This window comes from Schistosoma haematobium, chromosome 3 (genome assembly GCF_000699445.3).
Source record: "Schistosoma haematobium chromosome 3, whole genome shotgun sequence".
In the NCBI taxonomy this organism is placed as follows: Eukaryota; Metazoa; Platyhelminthes; class Trematoda; order Strigeidida; family Schistosomatidae; genus Schistosoma; species Schistosoma haematobium.
Window position 1 is genome coordinate 2,721,716 of NC_067198.1, and position 15,726 is coordinate 2,737,441.

Genomic DNA, 15,726 nt, shown 5'->3' on the forward strand with positions numbered 1-15,726 from the left:
TTCAACTGGGTCAGTTGTGAGATAATAACTTACTGATGACAGTGGTGAATGTGTCACTCAATTTCGTGGATAAGCTGAAGTTAGACATTAACACAGTTGGATGCCGGCCGACTTAGTGGTCTAGTTGGTTAAGCGCCTGGTGCGAGACTGATAGCGCCTGAGTTCGGATCCCGCGAGACGCGGTCGTGGGTGTGCACTGTTAAAGGGTCCCACAATAGGACGAAGTGGCCGTCCAGTGCTTCCAGGTTTTCCATTGTGGTCTAGCTTCAATTGACTCATGATCTCAATTGTTAACATTTATTACATATTCTTAATATCAACTTTAAACAATTACAAGCATATAATCTTCAATTGATTCAATGAAACTAAACTCTCTCTTATGATCTAGTAAATGGTTAATATAAAAGTATAATCCTTAAAACTATTGTTCGTTATAAGGAAAACAAAAACATGGAACTACCTATAAAATGTTATTTCAACAATTAAAATTGCTCCAAAATCTAAGTTCATTCTTAAATTTATTTATTTGTTTATATATTTATTTGAACACATAAATATTGGTACAAAGGGGAGCCGAATACATGTATATGCCAAACAAGTTACTTGATTTGTGTGACGGCCGTGATACTGTCTGGGTGCCCAGACCGAAGCATGTGATTTTCGTAGGAGGCCACACCCGGAGCCTTTGACCTAACGATCTGACTTATAAGACAGTGGCGTAACGTTATGAGATGCAGTCCTATGGTAGCCGGTGACTGGAGATTGGTTCATACGCCATTTGTTCCTTCAGGAAGCTGGAATCAGGGTTTTCCAACACCCCTAAGTATATCCTCTATATCCATTAATCCGGTTAAAGTGCCGGACATTTTTAAATTATTGGGATCCGTCACATGGATAATAGTGTTTTTTTTAAGTTGCAATCCTATTGTTTTATTTTTAGAAAGACCAACATGTTTTAAACGAAATAATCTGTATATTGAAAATCTCACTTCATGTAAAGAGTAGCCAATAAATTTGATCAGATACTAGTGAAGATGCCACAAGTATTCGGAGTTTAACAACACCTTAACCATTAACATCTTTTATAATCGAAATGTGCTCACCCAATGAAATCAAAAGTCAGAAGCGAAGAAGTTCGAAAATATATTTGATAGGCTATTAATATATTAAGTCACTGATCTAAACTGATTAACAGTTGCAGGAGAAGTTGAGCACGACATTCCCAATCATAATCTAGTGCGAATGCATGACCGAGCACCTTCAGCTAGGTGAGTCCATTAAAACTAATGTGGTCAGCATCAAATGTCAAAGACTTACAGAGCTATTGATTTTGTGGATTTATTTACCGCCACACTAATTATACAGTTCTTCATGAAGCAAACTAGTTTTATATAGTCTTTTTAACAATACTTATGCTTGATTCACGACTCAGTAACTAAGTGAATAACACGATAGCGTTTAAAGTGAACGGTATTAGGTTCGAGTTCCAGAGTGAATATCAACTCTGAAGTGCAGGTACATCCAACTGACAAGTCTCAAATAGGAGAAAACGTGCGTCAAACTGAATTCCACTGTTAGCCACTATCCATCTTTTGCTTAAAAATCTGGTGACTCAATGTAATATCAAGGCGATCCACATAGTATGTCAACAATAGACTGGTCAATTGCAGTCTTATACATCAATGGGAAGATTCAAGTAAATCATACCAAGTGAATTTATGCTTGATTATAAAAAATTAAGTATCCATATATCTATAGAAATCATTAAAAAATACCTGATTATAGTATTTTTCATATTTTTTTGTTTATTTTTTTAGTTACCACGCGATTTTTTTTTAAAAAAAAAAGAACTACGAGATATACATTTTTTTTCTTCTTTTTTTTCACATGCACACTAAACACAAATAGAATAAATTTAAGTAAATATAATGGTTTAATGAAATTATATCAATATAGTTGTGAACTGATAAAACGTTCGATACGGAATGAAAAAAAAAATCAAAAAAAAGAAATAAAAATTTAAAAAAATAGATTACGTCATGCATAGTAACCAACATTATATATTTTATATTATAGGAAAAATACATTCATTGTATGAAATATATAAAGAACTTAAACAAACTACTATAAATGATAGTACATTTTGTAGATATGTTTTTCATTATATGAATTCACTAACACATTAATATATACATATATACATATAGGATTTCATGCTGAATGAACTAATAAACTAATTGAAATCATGATTTCACTGGTTGAAGCGGTGGACAGCCGCTTCATCCTGGTGCCGGCTCAGTGGTCTAATGGTTGAGTGCTCGTGCGCGAAACTAGTAGGTCCTGAGTTTGACTCCTACGGGGTGCGGGATCATGGATGCGCACTACTGAGGAATCCTTAAATAGGACGAAGCCGCCATCCAGTGCTTTACAGGTTTTCTATGGTGGTCTAGCTTCAATTGACTCATGATTTCAACCGGTAAAATTTCTAAAAATCTCAACAAAACCCATTCTGAAATCATTATTATTTTGATAATGTAATAAGAAGATAAAGATTATCAGAACTATGTGACGATATATTAGCGTAATACATTTCGAACAATCTGATCACACATAATATATTTGTTAAGAGTATTTATATATAGATATAAAAGATCAACTAGACTGAAAGTTGGGTAAGGGGAGATAAGGATAATGATGTGAACACAATTCAAAACCTAATCACTCTGGATAATAAGTCAATATTACAAGGGGTAGGTTTAAGATAAGAACAAACTGTTTTTGAACACACAAAAGGGGGTTTGAATTTTCGTATGGCTAAGGCTTCAATAACCCTTAGTATACGCCCTTTTACACTATTATTATTTTGATAATATATTCTAAGAAATTAAAAATATCAGAATAGGGGTATATTTATGGATATTATAATCAATTCAATAGTTGAGATTATGAATTAATTGAAGTTAGATGGTAATAGAATGAAATGGTCATCAACACAATGCTTTCAGGTTTTTCATGATGGTCTCATCTAGCTTCGATGAACTCATTATCTCAAACATTGAAATTAATAATAATAGTCAAAAAAGAACGAAGTGGAAATATTCAAATGTTCAACAAGTAAAATGACAAATTAGGAGGGAAATGAAAAACAAAACAAAAAAAAACCCGAACATCTCTTATACATTTGGATAAGTTTTGATGATAAAATGATAAGGTAGAGTTTCACAGTACCTTGGTTTACATCGGTTTAATCTCTTCTCATTAAATACTAATATTCAAGTGAAACTTGAATACTTTATTACAAAGTTAATCGATCGAATTAATACTAACGAAAGGTTACATCATAAGCTCATAGATTGTTTCCGGAATCTTCAAAGAAACAAAGATACATTTTATTCACGTTCATAATGAATGATCACATAGTTGTAATATTTTACATACACACGTTACCCTTCTAACAAAGAATCAGGTATTATTTTACACTTTAAGCAACTATCTCAATTATTATTTGTTATAACTTGAAATAGAAATAATCACAATAGCATAAACAAGTTTGTAGATAATTTCAATTTTGATAATTGAGATCATCAGTCAATTAAAGTTAGGCCACAAAGGAAAACCTGGAAGCACCGGACGGTTATCTCATCCTATTATGGGACTCTTCAGCAGTGTTGATCAGTTTCATGGATTGGTTGAAGTTGGACATTAGCGCCGTTGGATTCAGGCCAGCTTAGTGGTTTAGTAGTTAAGACTGGTAGGAGACTGGTAGGTTCTGGGTTCGAATATCGTGAGGCGAGAATCATGGATGAGCACTGCTGAGGAGTGCCTCAATAAGACGAAACCGCCGTCCAGTGATTCCAGGTTTTTCATGTTGGTCTAACTTCAATTGACTCATGATCTCAACTATTGAAATTACTATAATATCCACAGAAACCCTTCTGACATTGAAATTTTAATTACTTATTTTCTTATAGTAGATTATCTTAAAGTTCGTTTCCATTAATGAACACATTGACTTAATGATAAAGCTTGAATTAATCAAGTAATTACAAAAAAAATTTGGTAAAGATTAACGATTAGGGAATATATTAAAGCAATAAGCCATAGGTTCATATGTAAACTTGAATATATAAACAAAACAAGAAATAAAATGTTTGTAGAACTGAATGAATCAGATGTAATTCACTACTTACACTTTATACATAAAAGCTGATACGGTGAATGCTACTCAAAAGATTATTTATAAGCGAAGAGAACAGTTCCTGAAGGTCAAAAAGTACATCTTATACAGAATACTTTAGAGGTCAGAAGTGAAGGGCAAGAAGATAGTCAACAACCAAATGAAATTTCAGAAAATAACAATATTCAAACGAATTGTTGAAAACTAGATACAAATGTTGCACAAATATTCTATAGTTTAAATAAACATTCACTTGGTATTATTTGGCTTGTATCTTCCCATCGGGGTTTTAAGACTGCAATTGATCAGTCTGTTATTGGCATATGTGCATAGTGTGCGTATGTCTCGATATTGCCTTAATTCACAGTCTTTTTGTAAGCAATGATGGATAGTGGACTAGCAGTGGAATCCAGGACGCGAGTCACTTAGTCTTATTTACGTCTCGTTAGCTGGATGTACCTGCATCTCACAGTTGATGTTCACTCTGGGCCTCGAACCCAGTACCATTCACTTGAAACGCCATCGCGTTATCCACTTAGTTACTGAGTCCTCATAGTACAGTGTGCACCTATGCCGATAACAGACTGATCAATTGCAGTCTTAAACCTTAATGGGAAGATACAAGCCAAATAATACCAAGTGAATTGAAATTCACCCCATTGCACAAGCAACTGGCTATCAGGACTCAGTAGCCAAGTGGATGAGGCGATGGCGTTTGAAGCGAATGGTACTGGGTTGGAGTGCCACAGTGAACATCAACTCTGAGATGCAGGTACATCTAGCTGACGAGTCCCAAATAGGACGAAACACGCGTTGTGGATTCCACTGTTAGCCACTATCCATCATTGCTTAAATAAACGTTGTTTTGATAAACAAAGTCCCGACATTAAAAACTGATCCTTAAAGACAAGATGAAGATATCATGATCATAATTGGAAATGCAAGAACAATGAAGTTCGAGACACTTATTGAATATTTTGCAAAGTATCATAATATGGTTTTTCTATTTTACCAAGTAACTCTGTATATTTGGGTTAAATACGATACGGTTGTCCTCACCTGCGTACTCCTTCACTACTAGAAGAATAGAATTACTGAGATTTAAAAAGAAATTCGGCGAGATTATAATTTATATATGAATCAATCAGATTAAAGATAACAGATCTTCGATTTTGGCGCAAAATTCATTCATCCATTTGGCTAAATAGTTTTAGCATTACAGCTGTTGTCAGTTCATGATGAAAACCTTAAATCTAATTCACTTGATATTGTTTCACTTGAATCTTCCCATTGATGTTTTTGGACTGAAATTGATCTAATTGTTAACCTTAACCATCAACTGTAAATTCCAATTCTAATTCCTTACGTTGGTTTATAACCTTCATTTAGTCCTGGTTATTAGGTGAACACTCTCCAGGTCAGTCTAGCGTCGCTCAAATGTCATCCATAAATTATAGACTCACCTAAATAGAAATCTAGAAATCTGAAAAAAGATTAAAATCTTCACTAGGGCTAATTCATATTACTAATTATTAGTTGCTGTTAATTTGATACTCTGTAATCAATTAATAATGAGATTATGGATGCGTTCTCCTGAAGAGTCTCATGGTAGGATGAAACGGCCGTTTAGTGTTTCCAGGTTTCCCATGATGATCTAGCTTCAATTGACTCATAAAATCAATTATTAAATTATTAAAACCTCCACAAAACCTTCTTCTAACAATGAGATAATACTTGGATTTCCATTTTTTTAATTACCTAAGTATTCCTTAGTCTAACTGTTATATCCCAATGAGAATAATGAATGGTAACTGTTGAAATCTATTTCTGTACTAATACTATACATATGTTTTTCATAGTGAAATTGTTGAGTAACTAAGCTATTCATATTCATGTTCCTCTTTTTATAAGTTTTATTTTGACCTATGGACTATTATGATACGATTTGCCATTCTCGAGTTATGCGCAGTCTATTAATTATTATCTCCCACATTCACAACCACTTTTGGCTAATTGTTGTACAAATGTTATTTTCTATTTTATGGTATTTAAACTCATTATGTTTGAAATATAAGGATTCATATTGTAAAGGCTGAGATTGGTGTTCTGCACTTAATAGGCAGGGCTAGTCAGGAAGCAGAACCGTTAAGGACTCTAGACTGCTCACACGGGTTTTATGCGTCATTGATCCGGTCAATAAATGACTGTTCTCCAATTGGCGGTGTCATCACGTTATGCATTAACAGGGCACACAGGTCACAAGTTATAACACTAACAAAGCTGAACAGTGTTCAAGTTAGCAACAAATGGCTAGTAATGTCATTTTGTCGATAACCTACTATCTTTACTGAAATCATCAACATATAATGAATGTATGTATGATACTAGAACATAAATATCATATATTGCATTCTATATAATAAAAAAAAAGATAAATTATTTTAGAGGTTAGGGTCGTTGTTTTTGATAAAGAAGAAGAGTGTTCAATGTTCAGTATACTCATAATTAAAACAAAAATCAGTTGATTATTTGTAATATATATAACTAATAAAAACTGTTCTATAAGCTGAGAAATGTCACAGTGATGATAGGGGTGTTTCTTTTAATTTGACAATAATAACTCAAAGAGTATATATTCATATTTTATAATAGTCTTTAGCTGTCATCCGGTTTTAAACAATCTACCTATTGATAACTAATTTTGAAAAGAGCAAGAACAAAAACATTCTAGCAGTATAGCATGAATTCATTTTATTTCATCTGGGTCTCGTCAGCTGCTTACAACCTGTGATATTTAAAAAGATAATAATTACATAATGAGTTCAAATTCCTTACTGAATATTGTAAATATATACCTAATGTGAAAGAATATTCTACAGCATTAATTGTGACAACAGTTCAAAAGTGGGTTAGAAACAATCGATTACATAATGAACAAACCTTGATAGGAATATAGTGAGTGCAGTTCAGTTGAAAGACAGTTGAAAAAAATAGAATCAATGATGTAATAAATGCAAGAGAAAAAGAAAAAAATGTTAAGGTGCAGTGAAGGAATATTTGTCACCAGGGGAAGGAAAGATAAACAACCGTCTCCTTTTGAATATATAGGTCAGTTTTTTTGACGCCTGATAGCAACGGCTTCAGCCAACTTCAGAAGACTGGAGTTCGGCTGCTTACTAATCACCCTAAAAGATTGTAAGGTATCGTCAGGTAGATACTTTACTCACTATATTGCTATCTATGTTTATTCATTATGTAATCAATTGTTTCTAACCCACTTTTGAACTGTTGTCACAATTAATGCTGTAGAATATTCTTTCATATTAGGTATATATTTACAATATACAGTAAGCAATTTAAACTCATTATGTAATTATTATCTTTTTAAATATCACAGGTTGTAAGCAGCTGACGAGACCCAGATGAAATAAAATGAATTCATGCTATACTGCTAGAATGTTTTTGTTCTTGCTCTTTTCAAAATGATAATGGGAACTATGTGTATGAGATATCTAATTTGATAATCGTAATCCTCAATTGTATTTAATGATTGCTGATGAAAAAACAATATATTCAAAACAAAAAAATTTGAATTTTAATGATTGAATTCATTGAAGCTAGACTATCATGAAAAACCTGGAAGTATTAGACGATGGTTTCGTCCTATTGTAAGACTCCTCATCAATGCGTATCCATTTCTTGGAATAGATTTCCTTTCACTTGTCTTCTGTCTTCTCATTTGCAACTTGAGAGGGTTCTAACGTTTGAGTGCTCAAGTTGTACGCGGTGTATTAAGAATGTAAAGCTCTAGATATAACATAACTTAACACTGAATTGATTCAACTCAATAGTAATCTCTTTCACTGTAGTAATAATAATAATAATAAGCACATAAAAATCCCTTATGAAGTGACATTATACAAATATGTGACAAAAAAAGAAAAAAATTAAAAAAAAATATCTATAAACCAGAAAGAAAAGAACAGAAGAAAACAGAATCATTTATTAAACTAACCAAAACACAATTAGTTTTTGTTTTCCTCAACTATAAACTTTTATGATCATGTATTCTCTTTTAACCTTTTCTTCTTTTTCCTGTTTTTCTTTCTTTTTTTCTTCTTTGAACTAAAACATCTCTCATATTATAATAATATTATGTACATATATATATATATATATATATATATATATATATGTATATATATATATATATATACAGATATTCCACATATACTAACGTGCTTTTTGTTAGTTGTCGGGAGAAAAATAAACAAACAAAAGGAAACATTATTCATGCAGATTAGAAAATGTTAGGAAAAAAATATATATATACACACGCGCGCACGCACACACACACACACTCGAGAAAAAAGAAAAAAAATCATAATTAAGATGAAAAGAAAAATAAAAGAGATGAAAGGTTTCTATTGAATTATGTAATTTATCTAGAATTTGGAAAGAAAACTGCTTTTTTCTCTTTTTTTTCTTTCCTTCTTTCTCTCTCTCGCAAAATCCTACTTTACCATGGATAGTTTCTATGAAGATTTAATGGATATAATGAATGAATATTGCCAAGAACAAGGAGAACGAAAAAACAAACAAAAAAAAAGCAAAAAAAAAGAGAAATCTAATAAATAATTCAATCATAATTCGGATATTATATTGTATCCTACTATCGAGATTTGGAATTAGTATTATCATTATTATTAATATTAATGGCTATATTTTTTATTGTTTGATTGATTGTGATGATGATATATTGAATGATCAATAGTTAGATGTTAGCAGTTCAAGAATGGATATGTTAATACTGTTTATTCATTTTAATGAATATTACCTGTCAGATTCTATAATGTTTATGATTGTACTTTTTGTTGTTGTTGTAAATTATACAGTGAAAGGTTGTAAATGTTTCATAAACATTATCGGTGATATTGGGTCAGAATCAATCACAATGGCGTACGTAGGTGTATACACTCTCTGTCTTCTTTCAAACCGAGATCTTCTTTTTCCTGTACTATATCTTTATATGCAATCTTTCTTTAATATATTACCACCATTGACTTAAGTATTCCGATGAATTCAGTGTTCATCTTGCTGTGCTAATGTAGTATGGCAACTTTGACGGATGCATATATATGCCTGATTCTACGTTGTAGCTGACTGATATAAACGTGCCTCAATAGGTTATATAATGGATAAACATTATGATGTGTTCAAACAAACAAACAAACAAAAACAGATAACTTGTTGAAATATCTAGATGGTAGGAATAGGTAGTTCAAATAATCAAATAGGTTGTCAAAGATCAATCACCATCATAATGTCTTTAAACACATTTAAGCTAATAGTATATCTATATCTATATCAATGTATGAAACGATAAACATGAATCTTATCTATTCAACCATTACACAAACAATTGTTTATATCACTAGACAGATACAAATAGAATAGAGCAAAAAAAACAAAACAATAATACAAGCAAATAGCAAGCAACCAAACAAAAAAAGGAAAACAATTCAACAAGTAATATACAGACACTATAAGTATATAAGTATAAACTAATTAAAATAATAAGAATAATAATAACTGAATAGAACCATGCATTAAGTCGATTGGAGTAAAAAGGTAACTATCTATCTATGTATATATCTATTTATCTATCTATATATGTATATATATATATAGTCTAGGAAAAATAAAGGAAAATAAAATATGATTGTGGCAACTCCCTGAGAAACAATCAATATCCATTTTTATATTACACTAAAAGATGAATTAAAGAATAAACAAATATACATATATATTGATATAATGTAATATAAGTAATATTTATATACATAAATTTATGATTAAGATCATGAGTCTGTTGAAGTTAGACCATTATAGAAAACCTGGAAGCATTGAACAGCCATTTCGTCTCACAATAGAACTGAAAGACCATTCAATGCTTCCAGGTTTTCCATGATGGTCTAACTTCAACTGACTCATGATCTTAACCGTTGAAATTACTATAATATCCACAAAACCCATCTGACATAAATTTATATAAACCAAAAGTTATAAGTATTTAAGTAATATATATATATATAGATCTATTGAATTGTTAGAAATAAACGATCTTAATAATATTCAATGAATAAAACTATTATACAGACAAAAGATAAGGCATAAAATAAGATAGATAGAGGAGATTCAGTCTTTGTCCAACTTTAATGTATATAAACTGGATCATGATACAAATATTAAAAAATAAACAAATAAATAGCAGATTTCTACGTTTTATTTTATTCGATAATTCCTTCTTTGTTTAAAAAGCAAACAGTATCATATAGTAAGATGGTGGTTGAAAGTAATCAAGAGGAAACCCTACCTTTTAGCACTATCTTATCTCAATATAGTGCACTCAATGTTGAGTCATCTAGACTAGTGATGGCCACTTGGTGGCAACTTGGTCGATATTATTCGATCTGAACTAAGAAGGATTTGACATACATGACATTGATCACTACCCAGCGATCAATCAATTGTAAGCTGATATAGTGAAATGATAATTTTTGCAGAATCCTCAGATCTTATTATAGCATGATAACAATAAACCTTGATTGTTAAAAAATATATGTAGTTAATCCATACATAAAATGTGTTATATGCTACTTATGTCGAAAGACATAAGTAGCATGTAACTTGTGTTATGTCCTGATAAGAATAATGAGTGGTAATTTTTTGGGATCTATTTGTGGACCAATACTGTAAGTATATTTTTTATCGTATAATTGTTAATTAACTAAACTATTCCTATTTATGTCTCTCTTATCATGAGCTTTATTTAAACCTATGAACTATTATTATACGATTTTTCATTCTTGAATTATTCCCTGTCTGTTAATCACTACTTCCCTTATTCACAGCCACTTCTGGCCAAATATTGTACAAATGTTATTTTCTATTTTATGGTACGATGTGGTCTGCTTGATTGGTATATAAACAGAGTATGTTTGAAATATAAGGATTCATATCGCAGAGGCTGAGATTGGCGTTCTGGACTTAACTGGCTGAGCTAGGCGGAAAGCAGGACCAATCAAAACTCTAGGCTTCTCATACAGGTTTACGCATCATTGATCCGATCGATAAGTCACTGCTCTCTAATCGGTGGTCACAAGGTATGTCTTTCGACATAAGTAGCATGTAACGTCAATGAAGAGAGGAATGCATGGTAAATGGCTATGAAGTTCGAATTAAACAAAAAAAAAACAGAACTAGAAATAGAAAGGAATTGTGACTTTGAAGAATTATACAGTGTGGTAAAGAACACATGATAGAATTTTGCAAATGAAGCATTCTAATGTATGGCTTTCATATTTTGACGAACACATTTTATAATTTTTTGTAGAAATACATTTACTTATTTCCACTTGTATTCTCATTCATAACAAAATTACTAAGTAATTGGTTTATTAAGTTAACAGTTTTAAACAAGATATAAGTTAAGAAACCATGGTAATTATTCATGTAACTAATCAAATAAGTATTATATACAAAGAGGTAATAGTTCAGTTACTGTCTATTCATTATTTTACTAATGAATAAGAATAAATTTACAATCATAACCAACAATCTAGAAAGACTGATTAAGATTTTCAAGACAGGTATACATCAGGAAATTTATATTCTGTATTGTTAAGTACTTTGGTAAGTTATATCAACTTTTCCTATAAAATTTGTAAATAGTTTAACAATATTATACTATTCAGAAATTCTGTAAGCACCAAACGGTCATCTTGACTTAATATGGTACTTTTCAGCATTGTATTCCTTCAATGCTTTTAGATTTTCAATGATGGTCTAATATGGATTAGTTAGTGATCTCAATTAAAATTCTACAGTCTCCACAATTCTATATTGTTTATAATAATTCATTAATAATATTTATTAAGGTTTTAAACAAATTTAACAATCAGAATAAGGATTTATCGGAGATTTTGGTAAACTTCATGTCCCATTTGCAAGGTCGTGAATGTGCAACTGTTCAGGAGTTCTATACTAGGATGAAACAACCGTTCCAAGCTTTCAATGATAGGTCTAGCTTAGATCGATTCATGAATTTAACCATTAAAAATATGTAATTATTGTTTTGTGTTATTATTATTATTAATATTATTGTTCTGGTAACATTACCCCCCCCTTTAATTTATTACGTCATTTTATAATTACATCATTCATCTATTTTCAGTTACTTCATTGTATAATCATTTAACGTGGTTTTTTAATTCCATGATTTCTAATCACTATTTCAATGTTCTGGAACCTTTCCTTCCAAACTCTATATATTGGAAACCAAAAATTTTATGACTTCATTAACTCTAACGAAATCTTTGCTACATCATGATACACATGTATTCATCCTTCATCACCCTCTGTTGTATAAATATGTCAATATCTATAATAACATTGAATTTCAAATATTTTAGGTTGTAAGCAGCTGATCGCAACCTGACGAAATCAAATGAATTCATTTATTATTCTGCACCAATCATTGTTCTTGTTCTCTTTAAAAAAAACCCTGAAAACACTGAACGTCCGTTTCGTCCTAGTATCGAACTTCTGAGCAGTTCACATTCACGATCTTGCAAGTAGAATACAAAATTTAGTAAAATCTTCATAAATCCTCATTCTGATTATTTTGATATTGTTATTTAAGGCTGTAATTGATCAGTCTCTGGTTGGCATATGTGAATCCTGTACGGATTGCCTCGATATAGACTTAAATTACAAGCTTATTAAGCAATGATGGATAATAGCTACCAGTGGAATCCAATTTAATGCACGTTTTGTCCTATTTTGGAATCGTCAGATGGATGTACCTGTATCTCAAAGTTTATGTTTGCTCTGGGACTCGAACCGAATACCGTTCACTTTAAACACCATCGCGTTATTCACTTACCTATCGAGTCCTAAATAGCAATGTGAAGATACAAGTAAAGTAACACGAAGTGAATTTAAACTTCACCTCATTGCATAAACAAGTGACTATCAGGACTCAATAGTTAAGACGATAACGCGATGGCATTTGAAGCGAACGGCGCTAGGTTCGAGTCCCAGAATGAACATTCACTCTGAGATGTAAGTGAATCCAATTAACGAGTCTACTGCTAGTCACTATTCATCTTGGCTTAAACAAATTACTAGTGTAGATTATTTTTTTTGTTTTTCTTCCTTCAACTTTTTTTGATCTTGATAATTGAATTCAGTAGAATGATTAAGAATAGAAGTGATGTTTTCTTTTTTTTTCAAAAACAATTGTCAAACAAAAAAGAAATCTTAATAAGTTATGATCAGCTGATAATTAAATGAGTTACCAAGTAAACAAACATTCCACACTTATTAGTTAGTTACCATATTTATTTTTCCATAGGTTAATAACACTGTAAATTATGATCATTAACAGTATAAATGATTACTAACGAATCGATTTTATGACATTCATCTACGTTGTATATTAATGTTTAACATTGTTTTTACATTATCACTTCATCAAAAGTGATCGATAGAGAATTATAAATTGAAGTTGGGGAGGGGGGGCGCCGTTAAATTATCAAAATGATGTGTTCATTTAATTGATTTAAGTAACTATTTTGTTAGCTCAAAAAAATTTTTACTTCTTTCTGTGTATTGATTTATCAGTAATAATGAAAGAAATTCAGTTAATAATATCATTGAAATCATGAACTAATCACTGTTACAATATAGAAGCATTGAGTAGCCGTTTTGTTCTAGGACTGGACCCATCAATAGTGTTCATCCACGGTTCCTTTACTAAGAGCAATCGAATTCGACACCTTTTGATTTGGTGTGTAAACACTTAACCACTACTACACTACTATATCGTCATTTAATATTGTTGATATCTTAATTCAATTAGTTCACGACATTGTGTTTTCAATTTGTATTGTAAGTAAATGTACCACATTCGATAGTGATTAGCTCAATTAGTTACAGCTTTTCATTAAAATTTCAAGGATTTCTTATCAGAACGAAGTATTGTTGATAATGTCATGAAAGAGTGATGGCTGTTAAATTTTATTACAATCATGAATTGATCCAGCATACAGAATAATAAATTCGCATTTCTAACGAATCTCATAATAGTATGAAACAATCATCCCGTGCTTGGAGTATTTCATTAGTGATCTAATTTATAATAATTCGTTAATCAAAATAATTCTTAATTTTGAAATATATCACTCAGAATAAGAACATAGTTTCAATGATATCCAATTATCAAATACTCACAATGATAAAAGAATTTTCATTGCTCTATATTAAGTTAACTTCTAACTAGATATAAATAAGGTTTAACACATTAGAAGGTAAATGTTACTCATTTATTATTATCAGTTTAGGGATTGTGGAGATATTTAAGTTTTTGATCGAGATCATGAACCGATTGATATTAGACCACCATTGAAAACCTGGAAGCACTGGGCGGCCGTTTCGTCCTATTGTAGGACTCCTCAGCAGTGCACATCCACTATCCCGCTCGCCGGATTCAAACCCAGGGCCTTCAGTCTCGCACGCGAACGCTTAACATAATGGACCACTGAGCCGGTCGGCATCCAATAGTGACAGTGTCTAACATCAACCAATTCACGAAGTTTCGCGACCATCTTCCATTGTACAGAGGTAGACATTTGTTTCTACCCGACACGGATTAACTCCACTTGTCACGGCTTCTTACTAGAACTCCGAGAATTCTCTCACGAAGCTAGTCACTAGTGAGCATATGGTAATTATCAGTTTAGAGGTTGTGAAGATTGTTAAGTTTTTAATTGAGATCATGAACCGATTGATATTGGACCACCATTGAAAACCTAACATCAATCGATTCATGATCTCAATCATTTATTATTGTCAATTTTAGTAATTCCATAAAGCAATTCACATGATTATAATCATTTTGATTTATAATTCAGTGATAATGATATAATTCATTGAATGTTTTTATTAATAATTAATTAGTTTATGCTTATACATTTTATGCTTTAACTTGGAATTCTGTAGGGAAATAAGAAAAAAGAAAAAAGAAGACCAAAGAACACATTCCATTGAGCGTTGAAAGTAGACATTAAAAAGACGAATAACAATTGGAAAAGATTCTCGAAGACAAATGTTGATAGACGGTCTACATTCGTCCACGATGGGTAACAGACGTAAGTAATTAAGTATAAATTATATATATATATATATATATATATAAACATTATTTCTGATTAATCTAAGTAGATATAGTTTTAGCAACATTTGAAAACTTACCACCTGCAGGAGGTACAAGTTGATCTAATAATTTATTACTTGTTCTTTTCCATATTTTTTAATTACAGCACGAAGTTCTTCATTTAATTGATCAATTGCTGCACCTATATCATATAATAATAATAATAATTATTATTATTATTATTATTTATATGAATATTTGTCAAGATTAGACCGAATAGTTTGACAGAAATTGGACGCCGACTAAAGAGAAGTCATTATATGTGAAAATT

General features: G+C 31.2%; 1 protein-coding gene across 1 annotated transcript in view; it reads right to left on the reverse strand.

The window, feature by feature from the left end:
* CACNA1C_1 (Voltage-dependent L-type calcium channel subunit alpha-1C) overlaps positions 1–15,726 on the reverse strand; it is a 168,608-nt gene that overhangs the window by 40,263 nt on the left and 112,619 nt on the right. The window contains exon 34 of the mRNA XM_051212767.1: positions 15,494–15,597. Coding sequence (XP_051068681.1) covers positions 15,518–15,597 — 80 coding nt within the window. The 3' untranslated portion in view covers positions 15,494–15,517. The remainder of the gene's footprint in view (positions 1–15,493; positions 15,598–15,726) is intronic.